We start from the raw sequence: 19928 nt of genomic DNA, 5'->3' as shown, positions 1-19928 counted from the left end.
GGCCGGGCGGGCAGGGGCTTCTCCCCGCCTGCGAGCGGGGAAAGGAGGCTGAGGGGTGGCTGTCACCTCAAATAAACATCTCTCTCTGGATGGGCGCGTTCCTCCCGGGTTGGTCTGTACATTGCAGTGAAGTTGAATAAAGCCTGGGTTGCGTCAGGTCAGCACATCTATAAGTTGTCTACTTTTGGGGGGAGCGGGGACGGCGGGAGGGTGAAGAGGGAACAGGGAGAAAGGTCTGGGGAGATGCGAGCAACTTGGGCGGCCCGGGAAGGGGGGGGCGAGGTGAGAGGCGGGGGATGGGGAGGGGGTCCTGCCTGCACCGGCAGCGCAGAGCCCGGACAGCCCCCGGCCGGGGATGTGATCCCGAGCCGCTTCGTGGCTGCCGGCAGGCCTTGTTTTCCTCTCGGCGAGGCTGGCGTGTACACCAGGAGTTAAGTGCCTAGAAACCGGCGCAATTTCATAGTTAGAAAGCAGGAGCGGGGTCTGCTTTTATGGACTTGCACAGGAGGACCTGGCAAAGAAACTGTGCTCCTTTCGCTTGAAACGACTCTTTCCAGGAGTTCCCTTTTCAAAGTCTTCGTGTTGACTTCAGTGAGCTTTAGAGCAGGCTTTATTTTTTTTTTTTTTTTTTCTTTTTTTTCTTTCTTTCCTTAAACTCTCCAGATATCTTAAAAGGGAATAAAAGGGTGCCTTGAATTTACTGCTTTACCTGCTGCTGCAGTCTGTATCTAGTTTACCCAAGTTTGAGCGGTTCAGTGGTGCTTTTGTCTGGCACCTTGTGAAGAACAAACGAGCCGCTCTTCCCTTACCTTTCAAAAATGATACCACAATGAAAGTTCTGTTGCTTGGGTGAGCACTTATATTCCGACCTTCCCAGGGAGGATTTATTTACGTGCGCATAAGAGTTTTAGAGCCAGTAGGAGACCGACCAATTAGCCGTATTTGCAAGAAAAAGATGCTGGGAAACTTTAACTGAAGGGTAGTCTTAGTCCTCCAAGTATTTAAGTGTGAAGGAGTAAGTGTTGAGAATTAATCAGCAAATAGAGGAAATCGTTCTCCTGTTAAGACACTGGATGTGTTTTACTCGTGGTTATTTGTCAGACGCGTTACAGAGAGGAGGTTTGTTTCAAATGTCTTCCCTGTAAACATCACACTTAATTTAAAACAAAAGATTCAGCTTCCATTTTATGTGGAGGTATGGGCTTTGACTTCCTGATGTACCAGTAGCCTGGGAGTCCCTAAACCGAGGAAAGAGCAACATTGTATGGTTCAGATGGAGTAGGTCGGATCTGCTGACAATAAACTACTGACTTAAGAATACTGCTTAATGTTCAGAATAGAGATGATAGATGCTTTGCAGTGTCTTATTTACTATTTTTCAACTAAAACCAGGCAGTAAATCAATCATCATCTGTAATTATTGCTGCAGTAATTACCTTTGGGGAGTAGGTTATCGTTCTTGGTGGCCTTTGTTCAAATATCTTTTTCATTTTCCCCATTTTTTTAAATCATGTCAATTTTTGAGTGGATTAATAGTATTCTGAAAGCAGTCCGATTTTAAGATTTCTGAAAGGGCTAATAATGCAATTCATCTGAGAAGTTGAAAGATGCTTGAATAGAGGTAGCATTTAAATTCATTGATGGGAGTCTGCCCATCAGTTATTACATCTTCATTTTTAGTGAACAAACAAAAGCTGTAAGTAATGTTGCAAGGAGAATTTAAACTGTAACTCCAGTGCAGTGCTTATTTCAGCTCCTTATTTCTTAAGCATTACTGATCTAGTTAGTACAAAATACAGTTCTACAGTTTAAAAATAAACAGTATTTTAAATAGCTTCTCTGCAAAAACTATTATTTGAATGTATGTAAATGAGTTATTTAAGCTCGTGAGTGCTGTTTTACATCTAAATAAAATATGGAGTTACACATTACATTTCCAATTTGTCATGTACTTAGCAAGCCTTTTTGGGGGAAGATATAAGAGATATTTTTGATATGTCTGTCACTTCTGATAACTTAATTTGAAACTTATATCTTAGGGGAATACTGATACAAGTCAGGTAAATACATTAAAACAAAATGACAATTGAGGTTTTTATACTGAATGCATGAAACTAATGTTCATCTGAAATGTTGGGTGGTAAGAACTTGATGATGACTGAATTTGTTCTATTACTTGAAAATACACTTTTTTGAATTATTCTGGTTTCTTGTTTACATTCCTTTTCTGTTTCTTTTTCTCTCTCTCTCTCTCTTTTTTTTTTTTTTTTTTTTTTTTTTTCTTCTTTTTTCTCTTTCCCTCCTGTTTTGGTGTCTTGCCAACTTTGGTCTGACTGTCCCTCAGCTCTTGGTAAGGATTGCATCTCAGATTTTGACCTAGGAAAGAAAAAAAAAGGCATGGCTAACATTAGATAATCCCCTTACAATTTAAGAACAACAAAACATCTTTTCAAGGAAAATAAGAACATAATTACTGTCTATGAAAAGTGCTGTCTCTTACAAATGTACTACAAGGTTGTGGCAAAAAATGTCTCAAAAGGAGAGTAAATTATTTAACTTCCCAAAAATCTGTAATTCAAATGTCTTATTTCACTTCAGGAAGGAGGAATTAAAGTTCAACTACCACATTCTTTTAGGCAGAGCAAGGATCAGTTGCATCAAACTCATCAGTCATGACCTATATTTCATTCTACTGATTAATTTATCCCATTTTCCTCATCTAGTTTCTGGTAAAAAAAAAAAAAAAAAAAAAAATCTATTTGGTTAGGTATCACTGGCCTGATCAAAAGCAGCTAATGCATTTGGTAAGTAAGGGAGGAGAGCAGGAGAAAAACAGGCGGGGAAAGAGAAGTCAGAGATATGATACCCAATTATAAGCCCCAAAAGAGCCACTGTGCAAATGAAGGGTATTGAAGAAGGGCAATTGATAGGGCAATCCTTGAAATCCCAACACCTCGGGGCAATGCCATTCCCTGAGCAAAACCATGCTGGAGAGACCCCCTGAGATGAGAAAGCAAGGGAGGGAGGGCAAGCAGCTCGCTTGTATCTTGTTTAACTTGGCCATTTGAATGGTAAACCTTTTTTTTGTGACTTGGCATGCTTTGTAGATATCACACTTAGGTTATTGACCGCCTCTCCCCTCCCTCCCCTTTCTGGTTTATGGGGTTTTAGTCTTGGGAGGGCTTGAGGCTTTCCTTTTGCCCTTACTAGCGGCCTTTGATGAGTAACTTTGTTTAGAAAGAAAGTTACAAAAACACTGTCCCTCGCAGAAAACAAAACAAAACCAAGCCACAACAAAACACAAAAAAACAAACGGATATTCTTTACACCATACTGAACCAAACTGTGGTCTCACTAAATGTTAAACCCAGGTTTTCTCTAAGCTAAAGTTAGGTAGTATTCATAATGCTAAAATCAGTAATGAAAAAATCACTGAAATTGCAGGTGTTAGATAAGACATCACAGGGAAACTGGAACAGCCCCACACATTTAATAGATGAGCTGATCTCTGGCAGTGATTTCTTTTTGAAAAAAATAAATAAAAGAAAAATAAATTGTTATTACCTTAAAGCAGATTTTTACTTACTGTAATTTTGTATCCCATGCCTGAATGAAGAAATAAGATTACTGAATGTTAGTTCCTAAAAAGATGAGAAGGAAAAAAAATTGTGGATGTATTTTACATAGCTATGCTCTTTTTAAAGTAGGCTTGTATACTGAAATATTTTTGCAAGCCCAAAATGTATCTTAAAGTTGCCCCTTCTATTTGAGGAAGCCTCGGTACTCTTTCCATCCTGACTGAATTTACAGCTGCAACTCAATTCACGCAGAGTGTTGGTGGACTGAGCGAATGTACTTGTGTTTTAATGATTTCTCATCATAAATTTGAAGCAAAAGGATGTATTTCATACAGAGACGCAGGTGGTGTGGTGTAGTACCAAGGAAAGTAGAACAGTGGTCGATTAAACCAAAAATCTTTCTTGATAGCAGCAATAGTTTGACATTCTGATCCCCTTCAAACAAGAGCCTTTACAGTTCTGTGTATCTATATCTATATATCTATATCTATATCTATGTCTATATGACTGTTTATTCTCAGCTCCAACCCTCCCAGGCTTTTAAATTGCATAGAGTAGACTCAAAAGTCATTAGGTTGTCTGCTGATTAGACTATAATCAATCCAGCATAAACAAAACTAGCAATTAGTATTGGCAGGATTTCTGTGAACTTGACTGAAAGTTTCAGTATTACCAGTCCAAAGAGCTTTTTCTGAACGGGCCATTTTCAGGAACAGTGTTATTTTGGCATTATCATTTTATAGGGAGGGAACAAAAAATTCGTAAGATTCCATTTGGCCTGAAAAGCAAAAACATCTGTTTGATGCATGAGTGGATTGCTGGCTTCTATTTGGCCATCCAAAAAAGGGCAAAAATTAAGATATCGAACATAAAAAGAGTAGATGAAAAAGAACAAATTACAAAGAGGATTTAAATTAATATCTTGTTTGTTTGTTTGTTTTTTGATGCAGGCTATTTGTAACATTCTCTTTTTGACTTGCCAAAGCAAGCCCCAGCTCCTTTATATATGAAAAAGGTCTGTAACAACAAGAATATCCCTAATCTTTAGTAAAACACAGTACCTTTGGTAGTGCATAGTGGTATCGATGGTCTTGATTAGCTGGAGAATTGCAGTAATGCTACCCAGTCCTTTTGGGGGCCAGCATGAGCTATGCTGACCATTACTACCTGCTTCTTAGGAGCAGGTACTATTAGGAGTGAACATCTGAACAGCTACTGGTTTACTGCTAGTTTCCACGAAGGTGAAATCTTGTGACAAGGATAATCTTAAGATGCTTAGAAATGCTGCATGTTTAGTTTGGTTTGATTTTGTTTTCCCGAGTTGCTGTTAACTTGAGTAACAAGGGAAGCTGTCAGTATGGAGGCACTAATCTAACAAGTGTTGGATAATATTATCCACCATGATCTAAGATGTCTTGTAAGGCTTTATGTTGCTCTGTAATTCATTCAGTCTAATTTACAACTAAATTAATAGCTTTCATTTCTTTGTTCTGAAACATGATTCAGTATTTTGAAACTTGCAGGTTTTGGAAAAAAAGTCGTCCTTTTGAAGAATTGTAGGTGAGGAAGGGATCTAGAAGAAATGTTAACATTTTATGTAGATTGTACTGTTTCGATGCTTTTCAGTGCAAAACGCCGAAAATAAGAAATTTGGAGTTGTATAAATGCTGATACCTTAAGACAGACCTCTTAGCATCTGTTCCCTGCTGTATTTTACAGTTTCCATTGGTTCCTGCAGGGCTACCTGAGCTCAAAATCAGTCCCATCTGGGGTGGGGGAAAAGTGCTATTTCACTTAAGTCAGAACCCTGGCATATATATATATGCGTATATATTTTTCCCTGAAGGGACAACATACAGATCTACAAAGAACAGGTCCTGTTTTATTTGGTGCTGTGAAAATGTCCATGTCTGTTTTCAAATATATTTTGCAGTGTGGTACTACAAAGCATTAAAGTTTTTCAGTTGTTCTCTTCACAAAAGTCAGATAGCACCAGAGAAGCTTTTACATACTTTAAAATCATAATGCAACAAACACTTTGTCATTGGATTCTGACATAAGGTGAACAGGCAAAAATTGGAAGAGGTGGTGAGGTTTGTTTTTGTTTTAACTTTAATTTTAGACAACTTGGGTTTTATTTCACCTCAAGAATGAGTAATTATGCTACTTTAGCAGTTATTAGAGATGAAAGCGATTCTGTTAGAATGAATCTCCTAAACTTCAGTAGCTTTAGTTTTAGCCAGGATAATGATCAAGTAGTTAGCCATATGCCTAGGGACTATGCTGTAGCAAAAAAGATAGGGCTGATCTTGGGGGTATCCTTATTACTACATGCTATAATTAACATTTCCATTCAGCCCTCCCAGTTTTCAAAAAAATCTGTTTTATATTCTTTAAAGCACATGTTACTGAGACTGCATGAAATCACCCTCTTCCAATGGATTTTTGAGTCAGGACCACTCTCTTCTGTATTGACAATATAAATTAACAGTATTCAGACTTTTTTTCCCCACTTCACATTTATTTAGTTTCAAAAGCTTCCCCTCCCTCCCCCCGCCCCTATACTGCAGAATTATAGAGAAAAAGATGTTAGTGTGTTTATTTTTTCCTCCTTTTTCAGGATTCATTCTTGGTTATTCTTGTTCTGTGTATGTGCAAATTTGAGCCTCTTAGGTTTTCCTTTAGCTAGAGTGATGTTGCACATGCTGTACTGCAACTTTTCTTTCTACAGCTGAATCTGTTTAATGTATATGCAAAAGGGTTGTAGGACTGTTACCAATTCTGCACAGTTCATGCCAACTGATTTTTTAGATTTTGGGGGATCTGTTTTCATTTTTATGTCCCCCTTCCTCTTTTTTTATCATGGGAGTGAGACAGAAGGGTGTTTTTTATGTAAGTGATTCACCTGATACTTTCACTTTTAGATATAGATGCCATTAGGTGCAATTTTTCTGTCTAAGGTTAAGATTTTTAGTCCTTCAAGATTTCTTAGTCATTTATATATATGTTGGTACAGTGACTCCCTCACCCCCTCCTTTTTTTTTCTTTTTTAATGTGATAGGGGAGTATTATGGTTGATTTAAAAACACAGTCTCAGGAACTAGGTAGCCTTCTTAGAAATGTGAAAGTACTAGTCATTAGTTAATCAGCTTCTTGGCTGAAGCAGAATGCCTTTTTGCCCTGAGGACAAATGGACAGGATGTTGATACTGAGGGTATCGGTTGTTTCCCTCCATCCCAGACCTTGTTTTTATAGAGCTTATTCTCTCGTGCAAAGTAATAACCTGGAACAGGAATTTTGTCCTTACCAAACTGCACATGGAAAACCTCTCATCCTAGTTTCTCATACAGACACTTGGTGTTACATGAGTCTGGAAAAGCTACAGCACTTTGAAGTCTAAATATTCTGGTTAACTGCACAATAGATGGCTTTTCTATGCAGCTCCTCCTTACCAGCTTGTTATGTCCTTACTGTTCTTTGGTAGCATTTTGCCAGAAAAATATAATCCAAGCAACAAATTCTGTGATAATTGATTACTTAGTTTTAATTTATTTTTTGCTTGCTTGGTTTTTTTGGTTTTTTTGTTGGTTTTTTTTTTTTTTTTTTGGTAACCTATCAAATTCAGCTTCCATTATTGACTCGTTAACTTCTTGAAAGGGACTCTAAAAGCAAAAATAAAATACCTGCTGTGTTGCTGGACTGGATGATGTGAAGCAGTGTCCTTGGGAAGACTAGGTTATGCTTTGATCAACAAAACTTTCTCTGGCACTGGATTATGATAGTTGCTTTGTCTTCTTCTACTTCCCCATCCCCCCTTACCTCCCCACCCAGACGGAGTCAAGTGAATTTCTAACTTTGATAGTGGCAATAGGAAGGAGGAGGGGGGGTGGGGAAGTTAACTATTTTCCACCTCCAAAGAATACAATTGTGAGGAAGGAACTTTCTGATTCATTGGTTCCAGGACAACAGGATGTCAAGATCCATGCCTGATGAAACGTTTTCACTCTGAAGATGGGAGGAGGAAATGGATTGCTATTGGTCTGTGTGTGCAGCCGCTGGGAAGGGATTGCTTTACGTGACTTGTAAAGACCTAGAGCACAGGAAAAGAATTAGTTTGCAATTTCGGGTGAATCTTTTAATCAGAAGACTTGCTAGTCAGGTACAAATGTAAATCAATTGAAGAAAGGTTGGAAAGCTCTATGGCTGAGTCCAAAAAAATAAAAAAAGGGCTTGCGCTGGTATGGCAGTGCTTAGTTTAGAGGTGCCTGGCTGCCTTGGGGAATATTCATACTGCACCAGGTGCTTGGATTCTTTATATTATTCATAGGTGGATTAGGGGATTATGAATATTATTTAGTATGAACTAAATGGAAGACAGTTGGAAAAACTTGGAAAAAAGAGTGTGTCTTAGTTACTCCTCTGTTGTAGATGTGGGCATCCATCTTAGTGCCATAGGGTATCTCATAGCAGTCACATAGCTGATTCTACTTATTGGAGAGAGGGGACAGGTAGTTCCTTTCTTCCCAAACTAGCAGAAATTGAGGGCTTGTACTGCTCTCTCCTTTAATGAGCAGGAAAAGTTCTTTGCTCTGCTGGGATGTGAGGGGCAGGGCTTCTGTTCTGTGCTTTGTTTAAGGATGTTTGAATCTCACAGGGAGCACATCAGTCATTACATAGCATATTGTGGTATGAGCATCATAGCACAAACAAAACATCCTTTTATTTTTGTCAGTGATGTTTCACCTCGTAATTCCCATGTAATTTTGTTGGACAAGAGGGTGAGAAAGAGTGCTCATTCACAAGAGTCATGACTCTAATGGCATGAGTGACAATGGAGAAAGAGGAGATCTGGATCCTTGTTTGCCAGGTTCTTACTGCAGCATTACTTCTGATTAATTATTTCAGCGATGCTAGAACCAGAGTCCACATGTTCCACTTTGTAGGTGGGTTCCTGAACCACAAGAATAAGGTATCATGCTAATTCTCCTTCTTGCTAGTTCAGTGGCTACTGTAGATGAGTTATGGCAGCTTCGACAGCAATAAATTAGTGCATCTTAAGTCTGAGACTGAGTGCTCTTTGTTCAGAAGCTCATGACGGGAGTACAAATCCTTCTGATAGAGAAGAAAGTTCAGCTGGTGTCACCCACATCATGTGTGAACGATCTAACCAGTGGGTGTGGCAAGAGGGGGAGAGGAAGAGGTATTTAACCCACAGATTTTCTGCCAGTATCTTGTAGCAACCACAGAAGGGTATGTAAATGCTGAAGAACCAGCCCATAAAAGACTGTGTCCAAAGCTAGGGCAGTCAGGAGCATATTTAATTTTCCACTGGCCAGCCATGGTGGGGCTTTGGTTTGATTTCAGCACTGAGATGCACAGTGCTGAGAAAGCCTGCATGGTAGAACTACAGACCCATAGGTAGGATCTGAACTGGCATCTGAAGCAGAACTGGAATCTAAATAGATGCAGGGCCCCCTCACTAGTTTTTTTGCTTCTAAGCTCACTTGTGGATACAGAGCAGAATACTGTGGTACATGATAGAAGGTCATCTACAACAGAGCATGGAGTCTGAGGGATCAGAAAGAAACTTACAAAACCCCTGGTACACAGTAGATGGGAGATCTCTGGTAAATCAGGGATAATCTCAGTTGAATGGAGGTGTTTTTTTAACTGAGATAAATGTGTGTTTTTAGGTAGCAGAGCTCAATCATGCATATATATTTTGTTTTGTTGTTGGATTGGTGACAGACAATCCAAACTCCTCAATTTAAGTGCCTCATTTTAGGCATGTAAACAAATGACTTAACTTTCAAAGGCAATGACCACCTATAGTAACCTTCACTGTAGATCATCACAGACCTTCCTTTCATCACTTGTCTTTAGACTCGTGTAATGTTGGTTACTCTAAGATTCTGTGATCCACGCACCAGTTTGATTCAAATTGCTCTCTGTTACCAAGTTTAGACTTTTGTAGGTAGTGTTTAATGAATTTCCAGTTTTCTAGTCACAGTTGATAATACAGGTCTGTAGTGGTACCAGAAATTCTTAGTTATGTCCCTCTGGGAGAGTTAGACATCTTAGGTGATTCATAGCTCTGGTATACTGAGACAAACCACTCTGAAAACATACATATTAAGAACTAGGTTTTATAACGAGGTTAAAATTTATCTTAGCCTCCCAACTTCTGTCTTTCCTCAAAATAGGCTGGATGCCCACACTCACATTTTCAGGAATGGAGGTGGAGTACTCATTTTCAGACAGGGAGGGCAGCTCAAAGTCCTCACCCTGGAACTAAGAATTGACTCCCAGAGAGATTCCCTCTTGCTTTGCTGGTTCTCACCACTGTCCTCAAACTGGTTTGGAGATCCACTGTAGTCTGCTACATTGCATTACAGAGAATCTTACGGATGTCTGGAATTTACTTGAAGTTTATAGAAAGCTTTAAGGTTTTGGGTTTTGGTTTTTGTATTGTTTTGGTTTGGTTTGTTTGTTTGTTTTTAAGGACTTTTAATTTTTGTTTTTGTTTTGTTTTGTTTGTTTGTTTTTAAGGACTTTTAAAAGTATATCATACCTTTTTTTACTTTAAACAGTAAAAATTTGAGAACAGGCAGCTGTAGCTTAAGCTTGTTAAAAGATGCACGTTCAGGGAAACAAAGTTACTATTCTGGGCAGGCTTAATTAATCTGCTACCTGGGCTATCCAGAAACACAGTATCTCCTCCACCCCTAGCTTTCGGCTTTCTGTAGAATTCTCTCCTGCTTCAGGAATCAGCATCTCCTGCCTTTTCTGCACACAGTGTTATATAAAACTGGATGTCTTTAGCCTGTCACATTTGGATACTGTCATCCTCTAGATCAAGGATTGGAAGAATATCCAAATGATTCCTTGAACGTAATTTCTTTCCACTTAAGTATATTTATTACTTTTATTTTTATGTGCTGCCTAGGAAAATACTTTATTTTAGCATAGAAATAATATTTTCCAACCACTGCTGTCTAATTGGGAACTCCTATTCAGTCTTTCTATGAGAAGAAATTTAGGGGGATAAAAATCCAAGCTCAGTGTTTGGATAGACTAAAGAGAGGAGTGAAAAATACGAATACTCTGAGGGCCTTCTGGAAAAAGCCAATACAAAAAGAAAAATGCTTTATATGACAAGAATCTTTCAAGAAAAATAAGAGCTTACTAGTATCAACAAAATGTTGCTACAATGCTGGGGAGGGTCAAAATAGGAAAAGGGGTATGTCGCAGAACAAAGGAAAAGGAATAACCCCCCCAAATATTAATTTGTATAATTAATTGGATTCTTGTACGGTTGCAACCACACACACAGAACTAATTTTCAATAGAGTTCTGAAATGTAGATATTTGAAATAATAACACAGCAATGCATTTCTTTTTCTGACTCTTCTCACACTAAAGTAATTGGGAAAAGCATTTGGCAGTCAGGATGATAATCAGGTTTCTGGCTAGTAGCTAATAGATGTGTATTGATATTAGATGAAGCTGTTTATAAAACAATACTTCCTTAGTAGTTTTGAGCTTTTATGAGTGCTGCTTATCTCAAAAGACATTATGAAGCAGTTTGAAATGGTTGGTGACTTCCAGGAGTCACCCACTGAATTGATGCTTATATGTGGTGTAGCCAGGTGTGAAATTCTGCACTTGCTTGTGTTGGCCAGATGATTTTAAAAGATGAGTCTTAGAGCACCAGTGATACCTAGGGAGAGAAAAAACTGAGGGAGGTGCAGCCCTAGCAGGCAATGCATTGGCATCTGATCCTGCATCTAATATGACTCCCTAACTTCTTTAATTTCAGTTTTGTATCCTGGCTGAACCCTTACGGAGATCTTTTTCCACAGCATGTTACTTCAAAGTGCGAAATATCTTCAAAATCCATTGACTTGAATAGAGTTAGAGGATATGCAGCATCTCCTGTAACTGGCTCTTAAATTTGCCTTCTGCCATGTGATTAATCTATCTAATCATACTTAATATCTACCTGTAGATGGTGGCAGCATGAATAACCTCTTGGTTTTTATGTGGCTGTGAGAAGGATGGAAAAGAAAAGTAGTGAGATACTTCCAGAAATTACAGTCATTTGTAGGTACTGAAATAATGGCACACACGTTTTATTTCTGTTCTGTCTGGGTAACTCTGTAAATTGTGTATTGATTATGCTAATAGAGCCAGTGTCTCTATTACTTGTCTGCAGAAATTATTCAAACATGTAGATTGAAGATGCACTTGGCAAACTTGCCATTCTAAGAAAAAGGCTTTTGTGCAAAGATGGCTTTAAATTGAATTACTAATCATATGCTAATGGAAATTTATAGATTAAGTATTGAATTATAGGAAATGCAAAGTGCAAGATAAAAATATATGTTCTAAACTCCCCATCCTGATAGTCATAGTTGCTATATTAGTTTCTTGGGTTTTTTTTTTCTCACATCTCTCAAGGAATATGTCTTAGGAAGGGATAAATCAATAGCAATCTATTTTTATAGTTTATTTTAGGATATGGGGCTTCTCCTGCTTTGTTTAACAAGCTGGAAAGAGGCTCAGGCATTTGGGGCAGTTCTTTTTTTTTGCCTTTTGAAAAATTTATTAACCCACCTTGGCTAGAAGAAAATAGGCTTTTTTCAATTATCTTTTGCTTTTATTTTATTATGGTTTTGAATAGCTCAGAAGCCATAAATATTATCCATAGTCTTCCAAAAGGCTTCCTTTTTGGTGCAAATATCCTTTTTCCTCTTCCATGCAAGCTTTTTCCCAGCCATCAGCTACAAATGACTTGTACTCTTCCTTAGGGTGCTAAATCTATAGCTTAACTCTTCAGTGAAGGAGAATCCTGGTTAGTCAGTAGAATAAGAAGAAGATTTTGCAAGCTAGGAAATCTCTGAAATTTGTATTAACTTTATAAAATAATCTCTCCCTCTTTTATAAGCTTTATAACCATGTGTCCCATGAAGATACTCTAAGCATAAGGGGTAAAATCCTCATTGATCAGCAGGTGTTGCTGTAGAGCAGTCAGGAGGTTTTCCATATCAGAATTCCCACAGGTTTTCCTCATTGGCTGTCCTTGATGGTACTGTGTGATCTCTTCATTTTTCATTGTAGTTTTCTTTAAAAAGGAATAGTTGACCTTCATGTTAACTTTCAGCAGCCTAAATATGAAAGGTGCTCTGAACTGAAACCAGGGTTTGCCTTGGACACTGGCTGTACCAAAGTGGAAATGTCCCAACCTTTCACATAAACACAGTTTCAGTTAAGAGAGAATTTTTTTTTTTTGCAGTAAAATTTTAAAAACTGATATCCATCCAACCCATAGTCTTTTATAATGGGAGATAAAATTGATACACTGGAATTCTGTTTTGCCTTACTGAGATTTTTTTTTTGCTTTTTTCTTTTAATTGCACTCAGGAATAGTGATGCCACAGCTGTGGTGATCTGGACTTTTTTAAAATTTTGATATTTGCTATTCCTGTTTGTTTCGTTTTTCAGAAGTTACACTGAGAATACGTGTAATGAGGAGCTGGTGGTTTGTTTTTTTAAGAAACAGACTGACTAATATTTCTATAGCTAATGAAACAGGTGACCCGTGTCATAAACTCATAGCTGTAGAGACAAGAAGTATTGTTCTTTCATGACATTATTTCAAATGTATCTAGGGGTGCTGTTCAGCAGCAGCACCAGTTATTCATGGTTTGGATTCATAAACTGTTTTTTTGGTTTCACAAGGCCTCTCCTTTTACTGGTATTGTATGACTTTATTATATCAAATTATCATACCTTATGCTAAGATGTTGTATACACTGTAATGAAGATGACATCCCTATGTGCAATTAAAGTCCTCGAGTATCTATAATTCTGATGTTTGAATTAAAAATAGTGCATCCATGGTCCTGTTTTATCTAAGTATTATCCTTGTGACTATTCTTAGTTAAATTTCATGTTAGTGCCAGAAAAATGGTTTTAGCTAGGAAAACTTAAAGAATCTCTCTGTATAGGTGCTATTTAAAGTTGCCTTCATCTCCAGATAGAAAATGGCATATGTTTTGCGGGTTTTTTGTTTGTTTGCTTGTTTTTTTAATGGAAGGTAATGTTGGCTGCATGTCACACTACTTTTTACTGTCAGATGAGTTTAACAATGGCCTGAGAGCTGAAGTAGCACTGAAGTTTTCAAAATCTGGTTGTGGAAAGGCATAAAGTACTAATTGAGAGCTTATCTGATGCTGCCAGCTGTCACTTACTTATTGTAACAAATGCCCATGCTAGTTGGAGGAAAGATTTAACTTAATGCAAAGGCAAATGAGATGCTACTTAGTAGATGATTTGTGCTAATGTTAAAATTTCTCTAATTCTGTGGGTTTTGTGGGGCAGTTCTCTTATTCCTTTTACCTTAGGTCCCCTTAAATACAGTTTTAATTTCCCTGACAATTGTATCAGTCTAGTTGAATATTATTAGCAAGTCTTTGTGCCCTGGCCTGTTCTGACCTACTTGATTCTGTTGTGACTAAGAATCCTGGAAGGGCTTCAACAACAATTTAGAAGGATGATAACCACAAAGTTACCTACATTGATACTTTCTTCCTTTTTTTATTTTAGTATAATAAAGACATAGTGATCAGCCTTTGTCGAAAGCAAACCTCATCTCTCAAAGAATTTTCATATCCCAAAATATCAGGGAAGTTTTAAACATTTGATTTCACAAGACATACACTCTCACGTGTGTGCCTTCACATTACAAAACTGCATACCTGAAAGCTATGTTAGGCAGTGTCTGTGTTGGTTTTTTTTTATTTTTTATTTTTAAGACCTAAAAATGTTTGCTGTACTTCTCAGTCACCAATGTAAAGCTGAGCACATTTTGGCATGCAGTCACTTCTCACTAGCAACAAGAGATTCTGGTGCTGCAGCTGGTGGCAGTAGACATTCAGTACAAAACATCAGAACAGATGAACTTGTGCATTTTAGTTTGCATACACTTGGAGATCTGCTTCGAACAAGAAAATCTTTACATTTTAGCAAGTTGCTGCTTTATTTTGGAGTTTCTGACTTGGGAAACTGTTGTTGAAAAGTTCATGTTTGGTCACCTTTGTTCTGTCTTAAGACTTAAAAAATGATGGAGGTTTTAAATTGCCTTTCTGGACCTAGTTATGACATGTTTCATGGCTGAGGATTTAATTGGTAGATGTTCAGTACTTCTACTACCTTTAATAAGGTTGAACAATAGTTGATGATGACCAAGATAAGTTTCCTCTTGCAGAATGCAAAAACAGACTAATTTTTCAATTTTAGAGCTTGTTCTCGAGATCATTTTTTGGAAACATCAACAGCTGGTGGTGGGGATAAACAGGGTCAGGTCGGGCTGCTGCTGAGATTTCACTGGGGGCTATGAGGGGGTCACAAAAGGCAGTATTTTTTTTTTTTTTCCCCTAACTGTATACTAGTTGTATTCATTTTTCTTGCTACATTAACGAATCTTTCTGATCCGTTCTGCCTTGGAGAGAAATCTTTCTACTTAGCTTAGTTTGCGTTTGACCACATGTTCCCTGAAGCTCAGCTCTTCATGAGCTTTTCCCCTTGCTTTCTTTGTCTGACCAGTTTCCTTTAGCTGTGAGGACTGCTGGGATGACTGCTTCAGCATAACAAAGAAAATCATCCAGTATTATCACAGCTGAAGTACTGGTAACTTCATGACTGCAGAATACAAGTTCAGCTGAAGCAGTCAGCTCATAAAATTGTATTTTGTGAAAACCCTGACTTACTTCAGGGCTGGGGAAACTATATCAGGTCTCTGTTGAGAAGAGTGCATTTAACTAGCCACAGCTCTGGGACAAAAGTAGAGATTGTTTAGAGTCCTTGGGAGACTGTACTTGACGCTTACTAATATATGCACTGTGTTTCAAGTTTCTGGTGTCCTAAGAATGTCCTTATGAAAACTGGTGTTTTTTTTCTAGAAACTCAGATTCTAGAAACAACCAGTTGTATGAAGCCTTGGGGTTGGCGGAGGAGGAAAAGAGGTACCTGTGGAGTGTGTATATGTATCTCTTCTTTTGAATATGTGTCTGGATTTATATGTGACCCTAAGTGTTGCACTCTCTTGTCCCAAGAACCATGAAAAATAAACCAAAACAATACAAACCCAAATCTTCGGATTTAAACTCAGTTGCATGATTATTTTTGAGGTCTGAATTCTTGGGAGTGGAAATGCTGTAAAAGTGTAGTCTTTCCCCTTTCAGCTTTTTCCCCAGTGGAGGGAGAATGAGTTCTCTCCGCTGTTCTTTGACTCAAAGAACTCGCTCGGTCTTTGGGAGCACAAAAATGAAATAGTTCTGCCTTTTAGCTCTTCCCTTACTTTTGCTCTGGGAGAGTCAATCTTACTTAGGCATCATATCAGAGCATATGAGAACAGCTCTGTCTAATTTTTCGAAGTAGCAGCAGAATGGCTCTTGTTAGGTTCACTCTCACCCAACAAGTTTTGAATAGTGAATCTGACAAGAACTGTATTGTTTTTAGTTCTACTGCTCTGGAAAGCTGCGAGCCAAGGGAAAGATGCTGGCATGGTGTATACAGTAAAACAGCATGGGGTTAGTTCTCCTTTGCAAGGCTGTCTGCACTGCTGAGATGTTTGCTACCGAATATAGGATTATTATTATTTTTTTTAAAGCTTATGTATGAATTAGCACATATACCTCTCCCGTCTGCCAGGAGAAGGCTTTTTCTTATCCATGCGGAGCGAACAGAATCTTAAAGCCCAAAATTATTCTGTCATTTAGTTCTGTAATCAAATACAGTAGAGTGCATTGAAGACAAATATCCCAGAGGAAATTTGATTTGGTTTTTAAGCCATGAAACTGATTTGGTCACTCTGTTCTCAGATTTGTAGCTTTCATGCAACAACATACTCTGTTTTAGTCTGGTCTGCGCTTTCGCACTTTGCAGTGCAGCTTTTCTTGCCCGTGTTGTGCAAGCATACTGGCTTTCAGAACTGAAGCTGGTGTAAAGATGCTTGAATCACTTCAGCTACCTACCTAACATATTTTTTTTTTGTTTGTTTTTGTTTTGTTTACCTTTTTTCTGACAGTAGAAGAAAATGAAACAGAGGACCAGCAGGCAGGACATACAGCCGCACAGACTGGTAATGCTAAATTCCTTCATTAGTGCTTGCTTACCGTTTGACAACAGTGTGAGGGATTTTTGGATCAGGGTGATTTTGCACAGCCTGCACTCTTCCTTCTCCATTTCAGCTTAGAATGCATTCTTGGGGCTTGCAGTGGAAAATAACTTTCCTTTCCTCTCACCTTTCAATTCCCGAGAATCAGAAATTCCTTCTTTGGTAGGTCAGCCAACTGAAAGTAAGGTGATTCTAAAGTGTAGCATGACTTTCTTTTTTTCTTTTTTTTTTAGCAATAATCACCCACATAATGGCCCACTCTATGCCATTTCAGATGAACTTGAATATTCATTCTGCTTAAGTTATTTTCACATTTGTAAAATATGTGGATAAGGGTAATTTCTTTTAGGATTGTTTGTATAATTTCTCATCAGTCAGGGATTAATTTAGGGCTCCATAATTTGAAGTCAGTGAGACTGAGTAGACAAAGCTGTTGTTTGAGTAAGGATCGCAGGGATATGTATTGTTAATAATCATGCAGAAATAATTGTTAATTCCCAATAACAAGGGCTTCTTTATTCTCTAATACCATTCTGAGAATGCAAAACACACTTCACTTTTGTCTTTGGTACTGATTCCACAGCATATTGTCTGAAGAGCAGGACTGACTCATCTGAATAGTCTCATTCATTCAGCTGAGGTCACCTTTTGGAGTAAGGGCTGGCTCCTTAAGGATATTCCTGGAAGGCTAGTCATCTCAGAATACATATAGGTAATTTGTTTGAGAACAGTTGAAGTTATTCCTCTTATGAAGGTGAAGACTGCAGTTAATTTCTGCTTCAGCCAGGAGACTTCGTATTTCTCTTGTGTGTGTGTGCTGTGGGTTTTTTTTGGTGCCTTTTAAAGGTTCTAGTGTCTCTCTGCAGAAAATATGTTGTTTGAAAAGAGGAAATAGAAGTGAGAGAGTTCTCTGCTTTTTTTTAATGGGAAGTTTCTCAAACTCCTCTGAATATATTTATGTTTCCATTTAGCTATCTGCAAACTTGAAAGAAAGCAAACTTGTACTGCTGTAGACACGTGAAGTTGAAAAATAGAGACCTGCAAATCTGCAGATCAATATGATGAGGGATGGCTGCTTTGCTTTTCTTTTTCTTAAAATAATTATCAGTGGTTAAATTGTCTTGCTAGTTATTTGTTTGCCATCGTGCCCTCTGTTGTCATCTGTCTGTTTCTAGGCAAGATTTAACATTCTAGCTTTCTCCATAGCAAGAATGCAGTGCCGATATTAAAAACAAAAAAACCTTCTGGTGGAGCAGGCAGTACAGAAGACCCACACTGTGTACACACTGCCAGAAGTTTTTATAGTAATACTTTGTATCTAAGCTCTGGCTCTAACCATTAAATGTGCTTTTTATAGAGTACCAAGTTATAAATGTAGTGCAGCTACGGCATATTAATCTTACTGCAGAGATTTAATGAGGCAGTTGTTTTGCGATGGACACTATTGGGAGCAGAGAGCGACAGAGTTTTACTTTACCACTGAGCTGAAGAAATATTCCTTGCCTGGTAATAATTATAACCACATGATCTAAGTTTTCCTTTCTTTTGCCAGCACTTTTCCATGCAGAAGTGGCTTGGAAGGAGGTCTAGTGCAAGGGAGTGAAATGGATTGGAAAAGAGGCTGTTTTCTTGGTGGCTTGATGTTTTAGTTGTGATTAGCTATGGATCCTTGCAGCATAAGCAGAAATATGTAAGATGAGTTTCAAGAATATGGGTAGTCTTTGCCAGTCTACTGAGATAACTTTCAGATATTCATTACTTTTACTTGACTTTTATATGGGTTATAAAAAGTAAATGTGGTGAAACCTCATTTTTACATGGGCAGAATAGAATTTCTGCTGGTTGGCCTTAAACCGCTCCCATACTTGAAATTAAGTCCATGGCTTTATTGCCTCCAACACTCTTAAGCCAATGCAATTTTTCATTTTCCCCAAAGTTGCAATTTTATTAGACCAAGTTACAGCAATAACATCCCTTATGAAGAAGAGGAAGAAGGCAAGAGGAGAACCACCTGCCAGGGAACATAGTAATGAGAAAATCATGCTTCTTTTAATTTCCATTTATAAGTAATGTTAACATAATCAGTAACAGAAGACAACTGTTCTTTTTCTTAATTTTTTTTAAAGTGGCTTAATAGGCTGAATTTATTTCTGTTCAAAAAAAGTAACCTTGCTTTCCATACTAGATAATTTTCAATGATATCTGCAGATGGAGCCAATGTGTACATTGCTGCTGATGTGTATTGAAAAAATTCAGTTGGTACATGGCAGCCTATGAAATAGGGCAGGAAAGCCTCTGGAAATGGCAGTGGCATTTGCAGAGGCTGGGAAAAGGTAGTATCACTTTGAAGATGATCTTTGTTGAGGGAATTGTGACTGTGATTGTTGGAAGATATTGGGGAGAAAGAAATGTGGGAGATAAATTACATTTGCCCTGAAGTCTGTAGGTGAGCATGAGCTTTGAACAAGAGGTTAAGGAGGAAGCATAGGAGAATGCATGTTGCATTTATGAAATATATTTTATTCTAGTCTTTCAAAAGAGCAGCTCAAATAAGGCAGCTTATCCACAGTTTAAGTAACTATTTAAGGTTAGAGCAGCTCTTGATGGAAGATATTTGTTGTAGTAACAGAAAAGCTATCTATTCACCAAGCGTCCAAATGACATTTTCTCTCTTTAAGTATCTTTTTATTATGGTGGTGACATCTCTTCACGGAAGAAGATCACAGTGGAAATGCATTCATTGAGAGGGGCTGAGACTGCCAGAACTCATTTCACAAAGCTGTCGTAGACTAAACTCAAACCTAGGTCCCAGAGGGTCCCACTTAAGTGTTGACCTAAAAACAAATGTGCCAGTTGGCTAGAGCATGTATTCTAAAGTTGCAGCAGAAGGGAATAAGCTTGACTGACTTCTGTCCCTGTAGAGTTTATATCTGCAAATGCAGAAGGAGAAGCAAAACATTTATTAGTCTTAAAGTGATTCTAATTTTAATAACCGGTCTCTAAATAGGAAGCTTTAAATTGAGTGTTTCTTTAGGCTTTTGTGCACTAAGGGGTGCATGTGTGCCTACGTGTGTGCGTATTGCCGAATTCCTGTAAAGCGTGTTGCTGAATAATAAGTCTTGAGAATTCCCTCCCCTCCCTTTTTCTTTTCTTCAGCATTGTACTTAAAG

General features: G+C 38.1%; 1 protein-coding gene across 10 annotated transcripts in view; it reads left to right on the top strand.

Annotated features, from left to right (window-relative positions):
* The window catches only part of ZNF521 (zinc finger protein 521), a 232500-nt gene that overhangs the window by 2689 nt on the left and 209883 nt on the right, over positions 1 to 19928 (top strand). For 4 of the 10 annotated variants that reach the window (XR_011724515.1, XM_071737376.1, XM_071737377.1 and 1 more), the window contains exons 3-4: positions 15542 to 15604; positions 16669 to 16722. The exons of 2 other annotated variants lie outside the window; for them this stretch is intronic. Coding sequence is in view for 6 of the 8 variants with exons in the window: in XM_071737376.1 (XP_071593477.1) it covers positions 15542 to 15604; positions 16669 to 16722 (117 nt within the window). In the remaining 2 variants the exon portion in view is untranslated. Of the gene's footprint in view, positions 158 to 15541; positions 15605 to 16668; positions 16723 to 19928 lie in introns of all 10 variants that reach the window. 4 more of the 10 variants (XM_071737378.1, XM_071737382.1, XM_071737383.1 and 1 more) reach the window with 3 other exon arrangements.

Source organism: Heliangelus exortis, chromosome 2, assembly GCF_036169615.1.
Source record: "Heliangelus exortis chromosome 2, bHelExo1.hap1, whole genome shotgun sequence".
NCBI classification, from domain to species: domain Eukaryota; kingdom Metazoa; phylum Chordata; class Aves; order Apodiformes; family Trochilidae; genus Heliangelus; species Heliangelus exortis.
This window is presented reverse-complemented; position numbering and strand designations above follow the sequence as displayed.